The sequence below is a fragment of the Dinoponera quadriceps genome, unplaced genomic scaffold, assembly GCF_001313825.1.
Source record: "Dinoponera quadriceps isolate SergipeBrazil2010 unplaced genomic scaffold, ASM131382v1 scaffold3990, whole genome shotgun sequence".
Lineage (NCBI taxonomy): Eukaryota > Metazoa > Arthropoda > Insecta > Hymenoptera > Formicidae > Dinoponera > Dinoponera quadriceps.
Window position 1 is genome coordinate 214,012 of NW_014557982.1, and position 25,142 is coordinate 239,153.

The following is a 25,142-nucleotide window of genomic DNA, read 5'->3' on the forward strand; positions in this document are numbered from 1 at the left end:
AGTATTTTCATAAAGACAACTCGGCAACGGAGAGATGCGCTCAGGAGTGGTGGGAAGGCGTACGGAAAGTTATCGACGCCGCGAGCTTCGGCGGATAAGACTTCTTAAGAAGTTGGCGGGAATGAAATTTTAAGACGCGGCGCGCGCGAGAATGTTTTTCGCATTTCCACGTTTATCTTAACTCCACCGACGAGTTATCCTTTATATCTCTCGCAGTTATGTGCTGTTACCTTTATGGCCGGTCATGATTCACCGTTTCCTCCGCGGTCGGGGGTTGCTGCGCCGCCAGCAACCACCCCTCGAACTACGTATTACGGTTCATGGAAGCTCGGTCCTTTTGACAAACGTCTCGGGTTTGTTACATCTCGTCGAATATACGAAACAACGATCCGCGACGTTCCCTTCCGTTTGTTCGCGATTTTCATCCCTCTCTCCATTCAGAAGGGATTCGCGTTCACATTGTGCGCCTCGTATCTCTTGAAGATACACAGCTCTTTCAACTCTTTGCGGTTTTATATCAAGTTTACTTTGAGGTTCAATTTTCGCAGCCGATCCTACAAACCGAGTACAATAATGTTATAATATACGACAATACGATATATGACGCAATAATATAATCGTATATATTATACGATTGTAATATACGACGAACGTTATATTTAATGCACATGATGATATATTTGACACGTCGATTGAGAGGGATATTATATCTCTTAACATCTCTGTTATTAAGCGGCGGATTCTAACAATTACTTATAAAATCACGTGTTTAGTAGCCCCGACGTCACACACAGTGGCACTAATATGCCAACACACAATAGTCGGCATTTGTGACGTATTGTTATTTTTCTCGACGGGAGAAGACAATGTAGACCGCGAAGAATCGACGATTTTGTCCTTCCCGCTGATCTCGATCACTCGTCCGCTGTTAACCGGTTATTGGTTTGTCTTTATTTTCGTCTGATAAGATCCCACGACGGTCCCACGTGTACACTTCAGGAGCGGCTCTATCAATTAGGGCTGGCGTTAGCGATCCGATGCGCACGAAAACAGATTTCCCATCAAAGGAAAATCTCGCGAATTTCCGCGCGCGCGCCGGGAAGCGGCATCATACTTTCGGCCGGCGTAGGTGTTAACGCGAAGGACCCGCGGAAGATCAAAGACACCGGCGCGTACATTCATTATGCCACTCGTGTTCGCTCCTCTCGTCTCTCGAGGAGATACCAACGGACCCACTTAAGGGGAGAGTGACCCGGGCGTGCATGCAAATTCGGGACGCCTGCCGGCGCTCTTAGAACCGACACTATCACTGCCACCACCGCCCGCTGGTCCGATCGATCATGCGCCCCACGTGGAGATATTCGTCGCTGAGATCGCCGGATAGATCCACCTTATCGAGCGATGCATCCGTCTCGCACCGGCTTGGACGCGCATTCCAATAAAGGCTGGCTTCATTCCAACGATTTCTCCGCGCGGCAATATAAGTTCACTCCGACTGCCGATCCGTTCCTCCTCCTCCTCGTCCTTCCGCTACTGCTCCTGCTCCTCGTCGTGCCAATTTCATTGCGTTCGGTTCATCGGCGATCGCACTCTCGGCGAGTTCCGCACGGACGTGTCCACCGAGGGTCGCTCGGAGACTCGCGAGAGAGTCGCCGAGAAGTTTGCGAATCAACCACACGTGAAATGTGTAAAACGCGAAATTGTTTACTGTGTATAAAATCAAAGGTTCGGGAGAAAAGTGAGCGAGACAATATCGTCAAAGTAGGGTTTTATCAATGCACAGGCCATTCATAAGGAGACACGAATTATTCTTAAGAGCGTGAAAGTATCATTCGAAACTTCGACTCGGCGCAAGAACTAGGGGTGAAATTGCGCGTGAAATAAATGAAATAGGCCGTGGACGTCGACAAGAAATCAGTGCGGGGCTATTCGAGCGTTATTCTCAAGCTACTCTCAGCCCCCGCGATTTCGAAGCGCGCCGAGAAGCTCGAATGACGCAATCATTCTCCCATTATTTCGACGCGAGGAGACATTCGTCGCGCAACTATATTCGCGCGCGCATTCATCCGAACTTCAGCCTCTCCCCGCCATTCCGGCGATTCCATTCCTTTGCTCGGGAGCGTTTCGGCAGGAACTATTCCCGAGTCTAAACTCTATCGAGTCTTGATTGTTCTCTCCCGCTGATCACAGAACGAAGAAATGGCTCGCCCTGTCGCAGCCCGAGCGAGAAGGCTCGCCGTCCTTACGCCCCCGCCTTGGAGAAGACGCGCTTGGGTGGGTCCGGGGGTAGCGTGGACTCTCGGTCGGGCAGCGCCAGTCCGGATCGCGGACCGGCCAACAGGAGCGGCGGCTTCCTGCATCGCGGCGGCAGCGATCGCTCCAGCGTGGAGCGGCTCCGGATCTCGACCAATCGCGACTCTCTGCGATCCTCCGGCAAAGAGATGAACGACCACGAGAAAGACGCCGACAAGGACCTGGTGGACGGCGACGCGCGCGGCGACGACGACAATGAACCCCCCGGACCGGCACCGGGCAGCAGACCGACGTCCCCGGCTAATTCTCTCGGTGGGTAGCCCGACGTTCAATTATGGAAGACTCTACTCCCCTCCCTCTCCCCCTTGCCTTCACTCCGACTGGCCTTTCTTTTCCATTCGGGCCCTTTGAGCGGCCGTGCGCAGATTGTCTCAATGGCGTTCTGCCGCCGTTACCGTTTTGCATTGTGCCACCTGCTAAGTGCATCAGGGAATCTTCAAGATGGTCACCGCCATTTTGAGATAGATCTTCCGTTATAAGCAAGAGGACGGAAGAGAGAGAGAGAGAGAGAGAGAGAGAGAGACCTGAGAGTTCTAAGCCACGTCTTAAGCCGTGACTTCATAAGTTAACCAACGACGTTCTCGAGGAAATAATTCACGGCTATTCAATAAAGAAGCGGCGCACGGAGTCACTTTGATGGCCTCGTAATCGCGATAATGAGATCCCTATTCTCCGCCTTCACCAAGATGGTAAAAGAACCGTGGCTCGCGATAAACACGCAAAATGTGCGTGACGCGGGAGATGTAAAATAGAGTAAATTAAAAATTTGTATAAATTTCTCTTCCCATGCGCTCTCTCCCCTTCCCTCCTTCTCTACTCGAAGAATAAATTTAATTCCCGCGAAGTTAATACAACGAGGAGTAAGTGACGAATGAAAAAAATCAACCGTGTCGTTCCCATATATAATTCCACGCCTCGAGTGCGTACAAAATGGAATGATCTTTTCACGACTTCGCTCTCTTCCTGGACATCTAGGAATCGGTGACCCGGTGGTGGCGTCCAGGCTGTCCAACATCCACGGCAGCGGCGGGCCCGTGGAGCTGGCCAGCACCAGGAGGCTGCGACTCGAGAACGAGCGGCTGGTGGCGGAGGTCGCGAGGCTGAGGAGGCTATTGCTGAGCGGCGCGGCACGCGGCGAAGTCGGCGCCGAGGACGCCGCAATGGAGGAAGAGGCGCGCTTCGTCGCCTTGGAAATGGAGCTGCAGCACGCGAAGGAAGCGCTACAGGCGCTCAAGGCTGACCGGAAGCGGCTCAAAGCCGAGAAGTTCGACCTCCTCAATCAGATGAAGGCTCTCTACGGCACTCTCGAGGACAAGGAACGCGAGCTTCGCGATTTCATACGAAATTACGAACAGGTGAGTGACGGTGCAGCCGATTACAGTTACTCTTCGCGTGTTTTCGAACACGCTCTCTTTTTTCTCCCCTTTTCTTTCGGAGCTGCTACCCGAATCGAAATTTTGATCCTCCTTCCAACTTGAAAAAAATTCCATTCAGCACCTACTCTGAAGCTTATGGCAACCTCTTTTAGTTCTAATTAACCTACAACTTCTATTTAAAGTCTGTAAATTCTACTTGAACGGTTTGCCGCTCCCACTGTGATACTTCTAAATTCTTCTTAAATTTTTGCAGTGTAACTAACTCAAAATTCTTATTTTCTCAATGATTTTTGAATCCTACAATCAATTAAAGTGATAAATATAGAGATTTAAATATGTTAAAATATGTAATATTTATAAAGAAGAAGAGCAACATTAGTTTCTATGGGACAGAAATATTTTATCATATAATTATTCAAGGCACAGTTATTTTTAGAACCTATAAGTGGCATTTTGTGTATCTTCTTCTTTAAGAGGTCAAAGTAGGACCAAAGTTTCCATATAAATCAAACCTACATCGATCCTCCAAAAGCTACAGATATTAGAAAATACGGATCCAAAGTAGATCTAAAATTTCGATTCAGATAACGACTCTGGGAAGTGCACGAGCGCGAGAAGCGGCGCACGGCGAGCGAGCGGCGTCTCTCTCTCTCGAGCGGGATGATCGAGCGATCGTTTCGCGTTTGGCTGAACGATTTTAATGGTACCTCATGAAATTTCGAGGAGACGCCTCGGTGACGCGGTCGAAATTCCGCGGACGATGGAACGTCTATTCCCGACGAGCGAAAAATCTTCCCTCGCTCCCTCATGTGAGACAGTTATTACTTTAGATTTATACCGGAGAGGTTCCGGGGAGATTGTCGGAACCGAAGATATTGGATTGAGATTCCATAATTCTTTCAGCGGCTGGCAAGAGTGCCTGAGAAAAGGAGGCTTCCCACCGTCGATAATAATCGATGGCATCTGCGAAAATAATATTTCCATAATTCATCACGACGCGACCGGTTTGGAGATCCTCCTCGCTCGATTCCCGTCGAGCGCGCGAGCTCCGTTCGCGCTCTCGTGAGACACGTCTCACGCAATTCGACCGGCAGAAGTCGCGTCCTCGGGAATTTTAATCGCCCGCCGCTCTTAATCTCTCCCTTTCTCGCATTCCGCGAACGGTAAACAGCCGGCGCGAGCGGTAACCCCACTCTTGTGAATTTCCATGTCTCGCATAGAGAAGAATCGATTTTCGATAGAGGCGTCGCGGACGCGATGAATTAAGAAAGGCGATGAGACTGAACGGCGAGAAACGCACGCGCGCGACCACGTCGCGCTCGATATTTATGAAAGTTCAACTTTCCAAGACGCCTCGGCGGCGACGGCGGAGCTCCCATAATTTCTTCCCCGGATCGCTTCTTCCGTCGACGTGCGCCAGCGTATAAAAATATCCGCGGGAGAAAGAGATCGGAAGTACGCCCGTTAATGGCGGGATCCATTGTGAAGTGGAGGATTAAGTAACGTACGAACGCAGGGACGAAGGACGAGGCGCGACACCGACGAGTTCGGCCGAGTCGCCCGCTCCAACTATGTAATTCGGTTGTTGGAGCGCACCACTACGGAACGGGTTATCTCCGTGGGCTTTTACAATTCCGACGACGACGCTCGAAATAGCGCCGGCGAGAGAGCGGCCACTTTCTTTTCTCCTGTTTCCGGACCGACGTATTAATTGCCGCCGACATAAAGGGCCGACGACACGGTGCGCGTCGTTAGGATTTATAAATATCCACCATTCGAAATCATTTTGTGGACGTTCCGTGCATCACTTCGACTTATTCTAAGACGTGTGAAAGTGTCCACATTAGCGACCCACCGGCAGCTCTTTCTAATTCCGGACTCTCTACGACGCACGGCAAACACCACGCGGAGAAAAATAATCTGCCGGCACAGCAAATTTTATACTGTCGCGGCAGAATCTGTCAGTCATTATGTGCACGATGAAACGATTTGTTAGGAATATTAATTGCTATGTCTACAAATTATTTTGCTGAATAAGAACAAATTAATAAATATAGGAAAACATTATTTCATTATCACGGCAAATTAACGTGTTCTAAAGACAAATTCACTCAGCGGAATTTTTCTATCCTACAAAAACATTTTGCAATTTTGTTAAAATCAGTTCCTGTTAAAATTTTTATACCCTAATTTTTAACATATCCGTATGTCAATTTAACATATTCTGTTATCTTAAAATATATATTTTGTTTTGAATCAATATTCAACATATATAAATGTTAAAATAACACATTTTATACTTCAGTGTCGATTAACATGCATATTAATTTTGTGTTAATTTTTTACATAATATCTGTGTTATTTTTCAACATATTCGTCTTATGTTAAATTAACATGAAAATTTATATGGGCTGTTTGAGCCATGTGAAATGTGTAAAATTTAACATCAAGCTTTTTACCGTTTTGCAACAAAACTCTTTCTTCTCTAATAAGTTGCTAATTTGGTTATGCCCGATCAAGTTTTATCGTTGTCGCAACGAACACGCGATAACAACGATGGTTTCGCCGCAACAACAGCAAAATTATTTTTCTACGTGCAGTTAGAAGAGACTGGAGGCAGCGCGAGACTTCGCTTCCTTATCATAAACGCATGTTCGATAAAGCGCGACACGGTTAATCGACTCGATCGTTTAATAACAAAATTCTCCATTCGCTCGCCGAAGTGGCGAGCTCCGGCTAATGGTGGCCGAGAAGAACGCGAGAAACGAGCGACTAGTGAAACCACCTCCGTGTGGTGGCTTTTAATTTCCCCTCTAATTCGTCTTCACGGAAGCGACGTGGAAATATCGCGAGGAGAACAAAAAGCCCACGGGATCTCGCAGCCGCAACGGCGATTCCCGGTGCGCGCACACCATTGTGCGGGCACACAATTAAAAACTTTTAAATGCGCAATCGGCGCACTGCGCTCTCTCGGCGATTAATCAGTAATCGTCTTGTTCTTGAAACTTCATTAACCCGCGAGCGAACGCGCGGGCATGCCGGCAGCGTCACTCAGAAATTCACCGCCAACATCTGATGCTGATTTAATACCGACATATATTATAAATCGATACTCTCAAAGTGCTCCTGCGGCTGATAACCTGGCTGGCTAACGGTTGGGAAACGCGAACGGCAAAATTGAAAACGGGACTTCTCGCGAGGTGGATCTCTGCGGAAACGTTATTACGCGGAAACGCGGCAACAATGTGAGCTCGTTGTACGTCAAATTAATTTAGCCCCGAGCTCAGGTCGCTCCGGGGATGAGACACGATAACGAAAATCACGGGTGAGACCATTACCGCTGGAGCAAGCCTGAAGGACCTACTTCGTGGATCGTAGCGCGCGTCGAGATTGCCCTCGCCGGTATAACGGGTCCGTTCGTTTAGTCTTAAGCCAATGTGTAACGATGTACCGAGATAAAGAGGGAGAATGTAGCGAGCCTTTGTCGCTACACCGATTGTTATCAACCCCGGAACAAAGGCGAGGCTCAGCCTCGATTCTCGTCGAAAGGTTCGAGCCGCTGTCCCGCTGTCTCGGAAGGCCCACACACGCGAAATCCTGGACGCACACACAGCCGCGTGGGATTATTCGGGGACAGGAAACAGCCGGCGAAATTCCCCCGCGTTTCGTCTTTAATGAAATTATATTTGCGCGACGGGAACGGTAAATTAGAATGCGATATTAACAAGTAAAAAGACCGTGCGAGAGATCGCCGTTTAATTTCGCGGGAGAGAAATTAATTAGGTCGGAGATAATTAAATTCGAATCATTAAAAGGCAGCCCGAGTACGTTTTACAAGAACCTGAAGCCGATCGGGACGGGATTAAATGAGGCAGCGGGACGAAAAATGTTGAATGAAATGTGAAAAATATGTCAGACCGTAATGAAAAATAATTATTAATAATGTTACGTGGAACTTTCAGACGGCCGGATAACGAAGCGGAGGGGAGGTAACTAACGTGATCGATCGTGAGAATTAATGCGACGCGCGATGGCGAATTTATCGCGCGACAACTTCGCGGAAACACCCTTTTTAATGCCCCGCGGCGAGATGGGACGGATACCGGTTTCGCGCGCAGCCCGAAGAGCGTTAAGAATAATTAATAGTATTGTTCCCGACGGGCGACGTTGCCGTGCGAAGATCAAAAGCGCCGTCGTCATAACATTACCGTCCCACGGTGATGTTGGTATTTTTAATAAAAATGTTATTACACAGCGCACGCTACCGTGGACGAAGGAGCCCGCAATTAATTAATAAGATTCCGCGCTTTTGTGACGTACATTTAACGTCTCCCTCCTTCCCCTTCCTCTCTATCTATCTCTTCCCATCATTCACATACACACACACACACATACACGTGCGCACGCGTTCGCTCTCGGCCATCGCGGGAGCAAACGGAATTTCACAGCAGATAGCTGAAATGAAACCTACCGACGTCCGGAGTGTTATGAACTGCATGTACAGCGTGCGTACATTATAAAGAAAACGCGATGCGCGAGTTGCACGAGTGAGGAGTTAATTCAGCGGAGAGAGTTAATTGCGTTACGGACGCGCACACCTGTTTACACGAAATTCGTTAAATCCAGTATCTCCGCGCGGAACCGCTTTTCCGCCGGGTTGCCTGCGCCCATCTGCGTAAAGTTACCGCGAACTTTCCAAGGAGACACGCTTAAAAGAGAGCTGTGTATTCGTAACGCTTGTCTCACGAGAAGCAAGACCGGCGACGATTCACCCCTTCGCACACCTGTGCGAGTCTGATCTCGCGGAAGTTGAAATTCCGCTACCTGTCATCGTCCGAGAAACGACTTCGTTACTCGGAGGAAGGCACCTGATGAGAGAATATCAGGCTACACAGTGTCACACACCGACTACGACGCGGTGCACGCGCCCGTAGTCGCGCGAGCTTCTTCGCCAGCGGCTCCGTTGTCCCGAAAGAATACACGCGTCGCCTCCGGTTTTACGGTAGTTTCCTCGCCGTAAAGCGCCCCGTCAATTTTCCCTCGCTTTTATCTCTCTTCCTTTTTCGCCCGAGTCCTCTCTCCCATTTCACCTATCTCTCTCTTTCCTTTCCTTTCTCTCTCTCCCTCTCACTCCGTCTCTTCTTTCTCTCTCCGCTGCATAAACCACTTTATCTCCGGCAAGTGCCGACACGTTACCACGCTCGGTACACGGCCTTATGATTTTCTATCTCGCGTTGTCCTCGATTTTCTCCTCTTCGACAAGACCATGCTCGCGAGGTCGAACGAGAAAGAACTCTCTCTTTCTCTCTCTTTCTCTTTCTATTTTCTCCCCCGTTCTCGTATCTAATTTCCCCGGATAACATGTTACTGTATCTCTTCATTCGGAGCGTATATGTACGATAACATCGCTGGTACAATTTTTAAATTATCCCACGACGAATCCTCCTTCTCCGACCTTGTTCGCTTTTGCGCGATTTAATCTTCTTCTTTGAAACTTCCATCTCGAGTTATCTCGAAATCGCTCGATTTCGCGTCGCGTATTACTAGAAAGGATACGCAATACTTATCTCTAATTCCTTTATGCAAAACACCCGATATCCTCTCTTTGAGCTCGGATCTTACGGCGCGTTCTGAACGCGACATCCGTAATTGAGCTCAAAGCAAGTGGTGGCCCGTAATAGACACGTTCGCGCCATGTTTTCGCGCGCAATCTCTTTCAACTCGCCGGACTTTGTTCGGTTTTGCGAGTCTCGACGTGCGCGCTGGTCCTACCTGTTTATCATACAACGTCATAATTCGACGATGCGTTTATGAACCCCCCCCCCCCCNGCTGAAGCGTCCAAACTGCTTAGGTTCTTCTTTGGCGCGTCGGAAAATTGCAGACATCCTCCGCATATTTAGCACGGAGCCGGGCCCGCCCCCGAGTATTTCAATGCACCTTATGAATGTTTATGAACTCGATATAATTCCGTTGAAATTATAATAAAGAAGTTGAGACGCTGGCGAGCGCTCGCGGGACGCTAATAAAAATGTAATTCCATCGTACTCTCCTCTCAAACTCGCCCGCGAAGCGCTTATGAAGCGATATTAATTTTTCAAGTAATCGGATATTCTTGTACCGTGTTTGAAATGGTAGATCCGTGATGCGTAACAAAAACGAGAGAGAGAGAGAGAGAGAGAGAAAGAATGTCTAATAACATACAGAGTGATCCACTTAAATCGAACATCTAAATATTTCACTTGTTTTTTAAGAAGAACATAAATGTTTGACTTTTCTATTTTCTTCAAATATACCTATTTCTTCATGGACGTGTATCTTTTAAATACTCATATAATCTATTGCATATATTGATCTATTGACACGCCCAACGGAGGAGGGGAATTTTCGCGAGCGGGAAACTTCGCTTTTCGCGCGTACACCGGCGCTTTTAGCGGCGCAATTATACCGCGTAACGAAGAACTCGTCGGCGCTCTCTCTTCTCGGCCGCGCGATATAGTTTTTGACGGCGAAACTGCGACGTGCTAACAGCCGACGCCCGGCCGAGTGATCCACGCCGGCTGTAGTAACCGCGTTGCCGCGAAGTTTAACCGATAAACCTGCAGCTGCAACACCTGTTATACGTACGACAGAGTTACTTGCGCGCTTGAGGGAAAGATAAGTGGATTAACTTTGCCGTAGTCGATATCGTCGACGGAGTGGCTAATAGTCGATAGTAAACGTCACGTCTGCCGCGCTGTCGGAACATAATCGCGCGCGAAAAATCGAATTATCCCGTCGCTTAATCGCCCAGCGCTCTCCCGGAACGCAGATTGACGTAATCCCGTAATTTACTTTTCGCCAAACCCCGCGCTCTTTTTCTCGCGATTTCTCTCTCTCTCTCTCTCTTTCTTTCTTGTTTCTCCCTTTTCCTTTTTTAATTATTACCCGAAAGTCTCGCCGGCAACGAAGAAAAATTTGCTCTTTTTAAATCCAGACAGATACGTGCCGTCAGATGTCGGAAGTGTGTGCGGGGTGCCCGTGACGGGGGAATCGGAATAATTTTATGCACGATTTTAACTCGTACAATTTCACGACGTGCATATATTAAATTTATCATTGGAAAATCTCACATTTCCACCACGTTCATCCGGACGTTCTCAATTACTCCACTTAGCGGCGCGTGCGCGCGCTGTACATTCGCCGGGTATTAATTATGCTTACAGCGCGAGACAGAATAATCGAGCGACAACGTCAAACAGGTTCGTCTGTGTCACATTTGTCAAAGATACGGCTTTCTCGAGCGCCCCTCTCGCCCCTCAACCGTCCTACTCTCCCGCGGTTTTCCACTCGCGGCTCGGCTCGGGATAACGCGAAACAGCTTCGCGGGACGTCCGATTGACATTTTCGCGGAATATATCAGCCGGATATTTGTTTTCGAGTCCAATTTGATTTCCACCGGCTATTTGCTACCATCGGCGTTATATTAGTTTGTTCGCCGCGGGCCTGCTCCGCGAATCGCTCGTCCGGCCAGCGCCGAAGTTGTTTCGCGGAATATCGATCATAATTCGCGCGCCTCTCCGCGCGTCCGGCTTTTAATTCATTATTAACCCGCGAACGTTTTACGCCGCTGATTTATGACTTCGTTGCGACGCTCGAAGCGATTGAGCTCTCTCCATCCATCTCTCCAACTCTATTCTCTGTTTTCTACCTCCTTCGTGTCGCGCCTCCACCTTTCAGAACTCGTCCCGGACTTCAGCCGTCGCCTTTCGGAACTCACTCCTTCCTGAGATCAGAAATTCCGACTCGATCTAGCAATTTAAATTCATACCCTTCAACTATTTAAGAGGGTCATCCACACAATATGTACATTCATAAACTGTCTTTCCGTCGGCAAAATATAATCTCTCGCGCACTTTCTTATTATAATACTCGCTATCGCAGTTATTTATCACGGTTTATACATTTATTGCTCTCTTTCTGTTACTGTACAGCAAAAAGTTTCGTGTAACGATCTACTGAAATTTTTGTGTCACTCTAATACGGGACTATGTTGAAACATATGTTACATTCACCTTATTAACATATTATTTTTGAACATATTCACCTAGTGAAAATAATGCAAAAATTTCAGTGGGCCGTTATTTACACAAAATTTTAATAATCAGTTTCCTTGAAATTCTGTCAATTCACAAACTGATCTTGAATCGTTCTCGGAGGACTTGTCTCTCTCTTTCGGACGGCGAAAGCAAATTTCTGCGGCGTGCTAGTTATTCGCTCGTCACTCGACGAAATCTGGTACCGAAATCTCGACCGCCATTTCTTCGCCGTGCTCTTCGCGTATTTTCGAATCTTCTGCATGCCACGGTAGACGGTGAAGGTTCTGGGGCGGAGTTACTGCCCGGACGTGGGTCCCTTTGACCGTTGATTGCAGCGGATGCGGGAGAACGAGGCGACCCTGGGACGTCTTCAGCAGCAAGGAGCCGGCATGCCATCGGAGGAACGCGAGCGGGAGCGGGAGAGGGAACGTTGGAGTCTACTAAGGGCGGCGAGGGACGAGGCCGATCGAAGCCTGAGCCTCGCGGCTAGTTTGGCGGACAAAGAAGCCGCCCTCTCGCACGCGCACGCAACCATAAAAGAGGTGAGCCCTACTCGCGCACGCATAATCTCGAACTGGATTAACGAGTTTAGAATCTCGGGGCCGGGGCTCGAAGGCCGGCTTCGAGTTCGAGGAATTTCGCAAAATCGACGTTCCTCGCTGGGCCTTTGGAATTCTGAATCTATCAGAGACTTGCGAAAGTTCATCGGATTTCCATTTCATGATCCTTTAATACCAATTTAGCACTCACAGGTCAAATTGATCCAAACAATAAATTAAGATCCTATAGTTGTGAAATCTTGAATTATTGTACACATAAACAAAGAATTCTTTTCTTAAAGCATGTGAAAATCTTTGATTTCTGCCTGTGTAGAATTACTTGATTAAGCGGTAAAAAAATTAATGTGCCAATGAAGGGTTAATTAATAGTGACGAAACAATACATACAACGTCGTCATTCGAAGTATCCGCCATTGTTATCCACCGCTTTCAAAGCTATTGTCCAATTCCACATCTGTAAGATGACGTCTTTTAAGCCAACGAAATCCGACAAACTTTCGTAAGCTCTTGATAAAACGGAAGGCTTACCTTATCGAACGCGGGTAAACCGAATTAACGCGTAAATCTTGCCGAGTTTCTCGCGCGATTTCTCAGTTCCGCGATCAGACGCGAGGTATCCTCGTCGCCTCGTGACTTCCTCGCTTCGCGTCCGTTCAAGGTCGTTCCATAACTACTTGCAGCTCCAACGTCAACTGGCGGAGCGTGGCGGCGGCGGCGGGGTCTGCCTGAGCGACCAGGAGTCCTTGGTGTCCTTCCCGCGCGGCAGCGTGAACGGCGCGGCGACACCCGGAGCCGGCAGCAGCAGCGGCGGCGGCGGGGGCGGCGGAGGCGGCGGAGGCGGCAGCAGCGGCGGCATCATCCCCCACGTGAATTCGCAGCCACCGCTGGGCACCACCGAACTCGGCGTGTCCGTGGGTAACGTGGGCGGCGGTGCAGGTGCGGGATCCTCCGGCGGCCAAGCCGGCGATCGCGGCAGCTGCAGCGCCGACAGCGGCGTCCGCGGATCCAGCGATCGAGAGAGCGGCGGTGCGACCAGCGTCGGCGGGAACCTGTCGGATTCCACGACGGACGGTAAGTTTCGACTCCGGCCAAGAGTCCGTTATTCTTCGCGATTCTTCGCGAATTCGCCAACTCGTCGCCAGATCGTTTATCCCCGGTGAACTTTAGCCACGAATCTATCCGTACGTCTTACGACGCTTGGCATTCTTAAACGAGTCTCGATTTTCGGGTCGTAATAAAGCTCGATAGCGTGTCTTGGTATTTCAGAGAAGTCAAAAATGAGAGACGTATTTTCGTAAAGAAAGTTAGGTCGCTTAATGTATTTTATAATTCTGTAATGAGATTATCCAAAAGTATATATTTTTTTCATGTATCCACGCTCCTCGTATATTGCCGTCGTAAGAAAATACTTATCTCATTTCCGGCTTCTCTACGACCTATCCGAGGCTCATGGAAGTCGGTGAGGAACGCTTCCAGACCTTCCCTCGTCGGAATGCTTTTTCACCAACTCGGACGGCGTTATTCTTAATAATAAACGTCCGGACATATCTCCGACTTACGCTTATAAATCAAGACTCATCAGTTACCATGATACGTGGACGTCGGCCCCGACCGTAACCGATAGACGTGGCGCAATGACCGCTGATTGCATCGTTAGAATCCGTCTCTGAGGACGGGCGACGGGACATTTTTGAGGAGCATCCATTCAACGCGTTATTATTAATCACAATCCGGGTGACACCCGCTTAGGAGATAATGACTCCCGGCGTTTAGATGCAACGAGCGGCAAGATTAATCGTCCAGTTAGAGAGCGTTACGGTGCATCCGGCTAAGTACCGGCTTGAAAAATAGTCCACACCGGGCGTCAGTCGGCCGCCGCGAATGTTAATCGAACGTAGGTGGTGGTATAATCGAGCACGCTTCCTTCATGTATTATTCAGCCAATCGCCGTGCCGTTGCATCAGAACGGTTTGATCGATTGGGGGCTTCCCGGCAAACATTTGCGGTCAATAGGGAGAGCGGTTGCAGGAGCCCAGGTGTACGCTACACTTGGCGCGATTTTCGCACGGGCGCACACGTAGACGAAAGACGCGCCTCTTTGAGCGAGTCTCTCGGCGATTAATCGGCGTTTTATCGAGCTACATTATCGGGTTAAATATTTACTCGCGCGATATCGGCCATGTTCCATCCGTCTTTTCGAGAGAGCGAGGCGACGCCGCTGAATAACGAGAGAGTAGCTCTCAGCGTCGTGAGATACCACGGATTTATACATATTTGTACTTAATTACCCTACGTGCGCGCGAGTATATGATATATATGTATACGCGCGGCTAATCAGCGAAATGCCCACGATCTTAGCAGACCGAGCTCTTCGAGCGAGCCTCTCGAACGCTCGCCGGAAGTAGCGTGTGTGCGCCGGAGGATTAAAAGTTAATTAGTCAATTGGACGTTACCTTCCCTGCGAGCGTGAGGTTGTCAATTCAAACTTTCCCTATTAGTCAAATAGAAATTCGCGCTAACGGCCGCGTCCGTCGCGCGGCAAAAAATCCCGAGCGCTTCGAGTCGCTCGGCACTCTCGTCGCATCAGGACTCGCGCGTTCCCGCTCCTTCTTCCACTTCCGGTCTGCCCGGCGAGGATAACTCGCGTGTCTTATCCTCCTACCTCTCCCTCCTTCCTCCCGTGAACGAGGTGCCGCGCGAGAAAAGGATGCGGCGGCATAAAGAACACAAGGCTTGCCGGACGGCCGCGAGAGACCTTTGAAGGAGAGAAGCTCGTTCTTGACAGCTCCGACAGAGCTCCGAACGGGGCGAGAAGCCCGCGCGTCGGCCCGAGACGTTTCCCTCCCGCCCCCTCTTCCCTTATCCACACCGCCATTCCCACGCCTTCTCTGAAATTGATGTCCCGTGTATATTTCCGCGCAGGCACGCCGACAATTACGGTCGAGGGCAGCGGTCTCGACATGGACAGCATCTCCGTGGTATCCTCCGTAGCACCACCCCACATATACCAATGTAAGTGTCCAAGTGCATAAATCACTGATCGTCGTCGTCACCTCCTTTGTCACTCGGCTCTCGCTCTCCATCCGAATCCCTCCCCCCCCCCTTCCCCCCTCTCGTCGTCGTCGTCGTGTCCATCAGCGCCTCTGCTGCTTTATTCTTTCTCTCTGTCTCTCTTTTTCTCTCTCTTTCTTTCCCTTTCTCTCTCTCTCTCTCTTTATCTCTCTCTTTCTATCTCTATATATGTTGCTTTTGCCCTCTCACCCCTATTTTTTTTCTCCGCCTCGAGCGATCGCAGAATGATCGGATCCGACCGAGTCGATCGACAGCCGATCGATCGCTGTCGATCGCGGCTACGTCGAGACGCGGAGGCAAGATCGACGGTCGCGATCGCGGGCGAACAATTACATCGCGTATCCTCACAGCCGGGTTGATACTCCCTGTCTCTCTCTCTCTCTCTCTCTCTCTCTTTCTGTCTTTCGTTCCTGCGGATCTCCGGAGCAATCCGGAGCCGCGACGGCCGGTGACGAAAAATTGGGCGACGCGATCGCTATCTCATCCTGGCCACCCTGTAGTCATTTATCTCTTCTTAAATGTGTGTGTGCGCGCACGCGCGCTGTGTGTGTGCGAAAGAATGCCCCTTAATATGGTGAACGGTGGTACCGAAAGGGATCGAGGGCACTCGCCGAATAAATCATCGTTTTTCTCGCGGCGTAAAAGTCGATACACCAACGGGGCGTCCCCCAAGGATGCGTCCCTGATACAAATCCTGCCTGCTACGTGGCCCGATGCATGCGCATGCACATACCGTAAACCTGACGGATGACAAGAACGAGCTGTGTGCCCCCACGAAGGGGCTTTTTTGCACGCGAGCAGGATCGCTGCACGAATCGCCGCTCTGTGTGTTCTTTATGTGACTTGCATCGATTACACCTCTCTCTCTCTCTCTCTCTCTCTCTCTCTCTCTTTCTCTCTCTTTCTCTCTCTTTCTCTCTCTCTCTCCTTGCTGTGTCATTAAGCAGGATGATGGCCTGCGACCTTGCCGGAGCGCAAAATAGAGTCCCTCCGCGTGCGCGAAGAGGTAGGTGGCGTGGCGCAAAGCGGAAGCCTTGTATGCGCGACGAGAGACGAGGCGAAAAAACACGGGCGCATCGACCGACCAACGACAGCTTGTCGATAGCCAAGTTTAACCCGTTTAACTTTGATTACACGCCACCGTAACCCTCCCCGCGTGCTGTGCGTATATAATTACTCATAAATTAATACTAAGTGTATCATTCACGCTCGCACGTGTCTCGTTTAACACGACGAAAGTGCGGCAGAGATACGTCTTCGCGCGGAAGGGAAAAGTTACAGTTTTCAAAACTCGAGAAACGAAACCGCTGTTTTCTTCAATTTCCCCGCGGATTTTTCGGTTTCTCCCTCAAGGACGGAAAAATTCACGTACGTTCAGTTAAAGCCTGCCGCATTTACTTCTTTCCGCAAAGAAGATAAATTCGTACACTTAACTGGAGTTAAATGAAACTAATATTATATCAGCTAATGTTACATCATACAACATATTAACTTCATTTAAATGTAAATGTGACAGGTTTCAACCGAGCGCACGTGAATTTTTCCAAACGAATTCTCCCACCCCTGGGAAAGAGACCGAAAAAATCCGTGGAAGAATTGAAACAAATCCGGTTCTTTTAAACCATAAGAAAAGTGCATCGCTCGCTTTCACACGCGCAACATCGGGGTTAGATTATTTTCACTCAGTCGAGGACTCGCTCTCTCGGCCGACCCTCGAATGCCTCTCCGGCAGGGAGAAGCCTCGACTCGAAAATACTCGACTCGTATTTCGAGCGATAATTGTCGAGTAATTTATTCGCTCATTCACGTTCACGCGATACAATCGTCGAGTGGACTTGTGCGCGAGCTCTTATCGGCTCCGTTTAATGCTTTCGAGAGAGCGGACCGGCTTTTCATCATTGCATTCTCCACTCTCACCGACCGGCTCTCATTACATTTCCGCAACGAATCTATTTCCGCCGTCACCCTCCCGCCCTTTCACCCCTCTGTCTTGCCCCTGCCCCGTCCCACGCGCGGGACTGTTACGAAAAATTGACGGTACATCGTGCGGTAAGGGGTGTGCTCAGCCGGGCGTACTTTTTCCACTTTCAGCCGCGACCACACCAAAGGACTGCAGCCCCACGTTGTCGCCCCTGAACGCCTTCTCGAGGTCCATGGACAACTCGTCGCTATCGCGATCGGTCGAGCAGCTATCCAGCCCGCTGGAATCTGAGCCGCGGCGGAACAAGCAGCCTCCACCTGTCGTCGCACCTGCCGCGCACTCGCGATCCTCCGCCACTCGCGGCGGCACATGGGGATCCATTTCAAGGTAAAGAGCTCATCGCCTCGTTGCCTTTTATCGTGCGCGACGCGTTTGACGTTTTACGCGAGCGAGCGATCGTCGAAATTTTCCTCTGCTCGAAAAACGACTCTAAAAATCTAATCTCGATAAAAAAGAAGGAGGGATAGATAGATATAGTTTATTATAATACCTTGGGATGAGAAAGCCCTTGAAGCTACAGTTTTAGGGGTAGTACTATTCGACATCTCCGGAACTTTGGAACTTCAGTATAAATCGACGATTTGACGACGAAATTCGAAGATTCGAAATCGAATTATTCAAAAAGTCAAGAATACAATGCAACGAAATTTTCCAATGAGAATAGTATAAAGAAGGAGGGAGAAAGAGGGACAGATAGACAAATAAAATCGAGTATCGTCGACGAACTTCGCCGCTTGAACAATTATTTTTCGCGTTCGCGCCGCGCGTGTCCTGCCAACGATACTAATTACGTATTAATTAAGTGAAACACATCGATTATGCGGCTCGTTGGACAAACACTTAATCGCGATTACGGTCAGCGCGGCGATACATTTTACATGTTAACGAAATTGAATCGTTTCATTGTCGCGTGTAATTTATGCGTCCGCGACACCCAGCCGCGAATAATAGTCGCGGATAATAGTCCCGGCGGCGATGGCGGCGGCACCGTAAAAGCCCCGAAAGATCCGCGAGTTTCCCCGCGCGCTATGGGAACGAAGAAGTAGTCGCAACGATTCGTTCGCGCGACGACGAACGTGACGGTTTTGCAAGCTGGCAAGCGAGCGAGCAAAACGCTCGCTCTCCGCAATTGTCCATTGATTTTTCCATCTCGCGCGTTCGCGTGCGGCCCAGCTGCCGCACGTTTTTGCACTTTGCGACAACTTTCAGCTTTATGCCGGGGCGACGCGGGTGCGCGATCACCACGCGAGTTTTCGCCGCCTAACAACGTGCAAACGAGCGAAATGAATTCGTAACACGGTAAACGGGAGGAACTGCGACTTCACAACGGGTGTGTATCATCGCGCGTGGATTCGCGAGAGTTGCGAATAACGGGAGAATAACGGGGGACCTGCGAGGCGCGGGGATTCCGCGGGCGATCGCGAGACGACTTCTCCGTGCTTTTTTTCTTTTTTTCGGGGAACACGGGGAGACACCGATCGATTTTTCAATCACGTCCCTTCGGACGCCGCGCGACCGCTGTATCGACGAGAAGCCCTCATCCCCGTGAGCCGTTCGCGTTGTGATTTATTCTAAATGATGGATGGTGCCAAGCGGCGGCTCTTTCTCGCTATAGAGCGGCTTCTCCGTGCAAATCTCATAAGCTTCCATTATGCTGCCGTGCCGTTAACACGACAAGGCACGGAACGCATTAAGTGTACCGGGATCTAGTTTCCCGGTTTTTGGCCGCGTATTCGGAATCTAGCAACTGCACGAAGGTCTCGCGACAAGAAACATCCTCGCTCGCCCTCCACCGATTCTCGCGAAAGCAAGTCGGACACGTTCTCTCGCCGTGTTATTTTCCGCGGAATCCGAGCGAGATCCGTGAAAAACCGTGTTTTTTGGGGGGGGGGGTCCACTGAAAAGAGAGTATTTTGAAATGTTGAAAATTGGTATTGGTTTGGGCAAAAAATATTTTCGTTCTGAAAGTATCGAAAATAGTTTCTCTGTTTTCTCGCAAAATGGTAACGCGCATTGTTCGAAAAACAATAAATTATTTAGGATTGCGTTTTGCAGGACGCGCTTGCGTAGGTTACACGCCATCTGATCCTGGTATAATCCTATTATTGATTATTTAAAAAAACATACGCGTAATATCACAATACTTGCATTCACAGACAAAATTTTCAGCAGAAAACATCACTTGTCGCGTCAAATTATACAACCGCTATAGGTCTAACCAATCCTGCATCAAATTCAAACGACTCCCACATACGCATTAATCGGCCAATCAGATCCGTACCACGTCTAACGGACAGAGGGACTCTTTAACGACTTTTCGAGAGTGGGGAGGACTCGTAGATCACGTACTTCCCTTCGCTGTAGCTCTTCAAACGCAACTCACTCGGGACTATTTGACCTATTATATATAATTCGGTCGAAGAGTTAGAGTCGATATCTCGAGACAAATTAATAACCAATCTCCCGAATATCATGTTCCATCGACATACGACGATACAAATCACTGTTCTCCCTTTCGGCAGGGTGTTCGCCCGCTCGCGACACCGGAAGACGGCGAACAGTTCCGGCGGCGGGAGCGGCGGCAACGAGGGATCGGACGGCTTTGATCCATATCGATCATGGTCGCCACTCACCGAGGAGGGCTACGCCGAGAAACTTCGTTTGCTACGAGAAGCGGCCTCCGTGCCCATGGAACGATGGCGAGCACCCACCGTTTTAGCGTGGTTAGAGGTGGCTCTCGGAATGCCGCAGTACGGGCCGCGATGTGCCGAGAACGTCAAGTCGGGCAAGGTAAAGGAATAGGATTGCGAGAGAGGGGAAGGGGAGGTATGGAAGGAAAGGAAGTGTGGTCGCCTGTTTCATTGGCGAGCTTTGAGACCGTTTAGCCCGTGCGACGCGGGCGCAAAGTGTCCGAAACACCCTCGCTCGTTGCAACCCGGTAGCCGGGATCGATTTCGGTCGGGTTAAATCGGCCGACGTGTCTGTCGCGCGCGAACTAAGCGAAGACCTGATATATCCGACAATGTCTGACGAGACGTAAATCGACGACCTGCACAGTCGTCTCGATATCGGCCGTCCGATATTCTTCCCCGGAACTATTTATGTCTTACATGTCGCCGTTCGTTTGCAACGTGTACTTGCAGGTTCTGCTTGAACTGAGCGACGCCGAGCTGGAGGCCGGTTTGGGCGTGACTCACCCCCTTCACCGGAAGAAACTGCGTCTGGCTATCGAGGAGCATCGGCACCCGAGTCACGTCCGGTACCCCTGCATCGCCCAGCTCGGGCACACCTGGGTGAGCTCCGAGTGGTTGCCGGATCTCGGCCTGGCTCAGTACTCGGAGAGCTTCGCCACCAATATGGTGGACGCACGTATGTTGGACCACCTGAGCAAGAAAGAGCTGGAGAAGCTGCTCGGGGTGACGAGGAAGTTCCACCAGGCGAGCATCGTCCACGGTATTCATTTGCTGCGGATGTTGAACTACGATCGACAGGTGAGCGAGTTCGCATCGCCTTAGAATAACGAGTTGCGAGGGCAAAGCGCTCGAGACCGCTTCCCCGGCTAATTAAACGGCCTAATTGCGGCCGGCGAGTGGTGGCCTTTCTAAAGAGACCCTCTGCTTCTGTGATAGGCGCTCGCTGTCAGGAGACACCAGTGCGAGCAGGTCGACACGGATCCTTTGGTCTGGACGAATCAGAGGTTCATTCGGTGGGCGAGAAATATCGATCTCACGGAATACGCCGAGAATTTGAAAGGTGAAATCCACGCGCACGTCAGATCCCTCCCGCCGTTTCTCCCGTTGTTTACTCTCTAAATTCCTTGGAGAGAAACCTCACTCCAAACTAGTGAAAATTCGCTCCAATTCTTTTTTTTTTTATAAAACGTAATAATATTTAGAAGAAAGACGGAGTGATTGTTTCAATATTTTCATTCAGACATACGTTCCGTGCGAAGTGTGATAAATCGTGAACTGAAATTGTGAGCCGAAGAAACTTGACGCAACGGGGTGGTTGCAATAAAACTGGATTAACTTGTTACTTATACATGCGTATAACACACGCTATTAGATTAGATTCGAATTCGTTTCGTCTCCCCTCCGTGAAGCGTGATGAATCCCCTGCGATTTCGGACGGAAGGAACACGTTCTGCTTTTCTCTGCCGCAGACTCGGGCGTCCACGGTGCTCTGGTTGTGTTGGAGCCGTCGTTCACCGGCGACACCATGGCGACCGCTTTGGGCATACCGCCGGCCAAGCACATGATCCGACGGCACCTCACCGCCGAGTTAGAAGCGCTCGTTCTGCCAGCCAGGTACTCAGTCTACTGTCATCCAGAGGCGACACTGGACAACGCTCACTAATCGACACGACGTCGTTGCTCTCGCTGCTCTCGCTGCCAGCGAGACCGACGTCCGGAACAGTATCCGAACTCGCGTCCGCGAACTCGCGCGCGTCCCGCTTCGAAGAGCCTCTCCGGAGCGCCTCGGGAATTCGACAAGTTCATTCGAGGCTTCGACAGCTGCATCCCCTAAAGCCTCCTTAGGCTCGCCATTGTTAACGCTTTCACCGCGCTTCGTACGTCGGCGAAGAGCGGCCGCTTTGAACACCTCACGTCGAGTCACGTGAACAAAACGAACGCAGAGCTTCTCCAGTGCCACAAAGAGTACTCCCCGCGGGAGAGGTCGATGAAACCGCGAAATGCGTCCGGGATGCGAGAAGGCGCGTCGTCGCTCACAGGGAAAATTCTCACGCGCGATGAACGTTCTCGTTCCTCGAAACCGAAACGCTCACGCGATTCACTGCCTTTCGTTCCGTCGCGTTCGGTCGATCGGGAGGCTGCGCGTAACCGGAAGAAGAAGCGGAAGGCCTTCGAAGACTTCGATAGTCGAACAAAAGACAATAAAGCGCAGTCGAGCCCTCCTGCAGCACTGGTCGCGCTAAAGGCGCTCTTCCGAGGCTCCGCTTCGAGACGGGGACACAGCAGCGCGATAGGGTAACAGGAAGACGAGAAATCGTCTACGGTCTACGTTACTCCTCATCCTCTAACCGACTCGATCGCCGTATACCCGTCGTAGCTGGTGCGCTCTCGATATGAGCGCCGCGTTAACGGCCGAAAGAGAACAAGCAGGTGCGAATTGTGAGGCAACGAATTACGACGACACGGTCGCACACCGGACATCCCGTATCCACCGTAGTCCACGTGGCCAACGATTAATCTCCGACACATGCCGTGTATCGAAGAAGATCGGTTGAATTAACGCGACGGGAAACGTACCGAACGCGTTTCCGTTGAAGGAAACACAGAATTTCTAGTTCTTACGAACTGAATTCTAGGGGTTAGTATTGTTCGAAGCTTTGAAACTTCGGTACAATACTTCGATATTTCACGACAAAATTCGAAGACTCAAAGATTCGAAATCGAATTATTTGAGACTTCAAACTCCATTCGAAAAATATCGAAGCTGTCGGTATAACTAATTTTGGAGATTGCAACAAAATGTTGGGCGATTAAAGAGTATCAGTTTAATCTAGATATTATTAAGACGTCCTGAGACGTCGTAAAAATGTCTTTTAGACATGCGTGTTGCTTAGGTATATTTTTAATTCAGTTCTAAGATTCGTATCTGTCTAGTTTAAAGCAAAGTGAATGAAGAAAGCACAAACAATAAATAACAAATCTCATTAACTTGATTTTAAAATGGACGCAAATTTTGACGTTCATAATATGTAACGGCATAACGTAATGCGAGAGGAAATTATATTCTTTAGGGCAATAAATACCTTTTGCTATGCCTACAAAACGAATGTACGTACTTTCCAGTTCTTCTTGAAGTTTCGAATATTCAAACATCCGAACATTTGAACATCCAAATATTCGAATGTTCACACTTCAAAATTTCATTATCCGAATATAATGTGTCGAAGGTTCGGAAATTCAAGCTTTCGAAGTTTAGACGAGACGAAGCTTCGATTGATAATTTTGAGCTTTGCTGAATTCTGTTCTTAAAGTCAACAATTCTGTTTCCTTCGACCGAATCGCATTCGGATTGCCCTCATTGTCACGTTAATTCGACCAATTCTATTCTTCTGTATGTGACATCCTGTCGCGCGACCGCGCCGGTCTTCGCGGCAAGTAGAGGCATTCGCTAGAGTATCGTCAATTATTTGTTTGCCGGGGTGCTTTCGCGAGCACACAAGCAAAAATGGCCGGGAGTGCTTTGAACACCTCACGTTCTCTCCCGACCGCGAGAAGAGCCTCTTATCCGCGAAGCTTTCGCGAAAACGTCCCGTCGGAAAAATTCACCGGCGGATCCCCTCGTCGTCGGCGACGGTGAAACTGACGAACGCGCTCCACGCTTTTCTCGCGAGCGATCGATACTCGCGTTTCGCGCCGTAAAATTACGTTAGCCCGCGAAAGAAGAGAAAGAGAAAAAGAGAGAGTTACTGTTACTGTATAGTCGCCGGTAAATCGATAGGCAGCTACTTTTCTAGAATTTCTACGAGTAAAGTTAGGGTAGCCGTGTAAGGACCGTATCCGTGAACTTCCGCAAAAAGCTTTCGTAACCTACAGAACGTAACTTTACGTATCGCTAAGGGATCGAGAGAGTGCGAGAGAGAGAGAGAGAGAGAGAGAGAATGTGTGCGAGAGTGTGTGAGAGAGAGAGAAAGTTGTAAATATCCCGAGGACCGAAGGATATGAAGGGAGTACAATTTTCATCTGGATCTTACCCGCGTCCTTCGCAACGCGATTGCAACGCGGTCACGTCGTGTCAAATTAATTGCCCCGCGTCGAGAAAAGAGGATTGAATCTCACGAGGCCAACGCTCGCCTTCGATTTTTAGTATCGACATAAAGCATTCCTCGGATATCGCGCGGATGGCCTCGATAGTACCTTCGCCATACATCGAGTATACCGAGCTCCAACAAAGGCTCAATATTTACCAAGCCGAAACTCATCGTGATTCTAATCGTGCTGATCGTGTTTTGATAGTATAGAATTCAATATAATATATTACAGCATGCCAAGCTGTTGAAATGACGGATCAGCCGAGTTACCAATAGCCATCATTTATTTATTTATTCATTTATACGGGAATCATCCTTTTGATATAAAGTTATATACGTGATTTACCGGGAGAAACCTTACAATAATAATACAGTAATAATAAGAATATATAAAATAGAAGAAATTCATGAAGAGCCTACATTCAAATATTTAATAATAGTAGTTTTCAAAGAAAGGCCAAATGGCACAAGATGAGGGATCCATTTGCCAGCAAAGATAATCGACTCAAAGGTTTTAACCTTCCGTATGCTGTGTGATGCATCTCGACATGAAAATGTGAATGATTTCTAAGTCCATGATGTACATGGAAAATAAATCTCGGTCTTTGCGAATGAATAGAAATCGGATGAAAACTCGGTGGCAAGAAGTGAAAACTCGCGATTACAAGAAACGACGGTATCTGTTACCAGGACGGAGCAGACTCGCGTGAACATTTAGCTGCGTTGAAACCCGGTTGAGACAACTGAGAGCAACTGACCGAGTAGAAACCTCCTACAGTAATCTCCCTCTTCCCGGCACCGAGTTTTCGTCTGCTCCCCGGGCAACGGAAAATTCGGCTACACCGATGGAATTGTTTTTTCCATGTACACACACATACACACATACACACACATACTCACGTACGACGCGAGCGACTGGAAAGACCGGTGAGTTTTGGCCTGGTGGATATTGAATCTTCCTCGATGCGCACCGACTGATCGAA

At 49.3% G+C, this 25,142-nt stretch overlaps 1 protein-coding gene across 6 annotated transcripts in view; it reads left to right on the top strand.

The window, feature by feature from the left end:
• The window catches only part of LOC106749567 (kazrin), a 157,299-nt gene that overhangs the window by 122,668 nt on the left and 9,489 nt on the right, over window positions 1-25,142 (top strand). For 4 of the 6 annotated variants that reach the window (XM_014629180.1, XM_014629183.1, XM_014629177.1 and 1 more), the window contains exons 4-13: window positions 2,191-2,565; window positions 3,289-3,668; window positions 12,101-12,307; window positions 13,006-13,396; window positions 15,248-15,337; window positions 17,489-17,705; window positions 19,901-20,168; window positions 20,522-20,869; window positions 21,008-21,131; window positions 21,541-21,685. In XM_014629180.1, coding sequence (XP_014484666.1) covers window positions 2,191-2,565; window positions 3,289-3,668; window positions 12,101-12,307; window positions 13,006-13,396; window positions 15,248-15,337; window positions 17,489-17,705; window positions 19,901-20,168; window positions 20,522-20,869; window positions 21,008-21,131; window positions 21,541-21,685 — 2,545 coding nt within the window. The remainder of the gene's footprint in view (window positions 1-2,190; window positions 2,566-3,288; window positions 3,669-12,100; window positions 12,308-13,005; window positions 13,397-15,247; window positions 15,338-17,488; window positions 17,706-19,900; window positions 20,169-20,521; window positions 20,870-21,007; window positions 21,132-21,540; window positions 21,686-25,142) is intronic. The other 2 variants (XM_014629179.1, XM_014629182.1) reach the window with 2 other exon arrangements.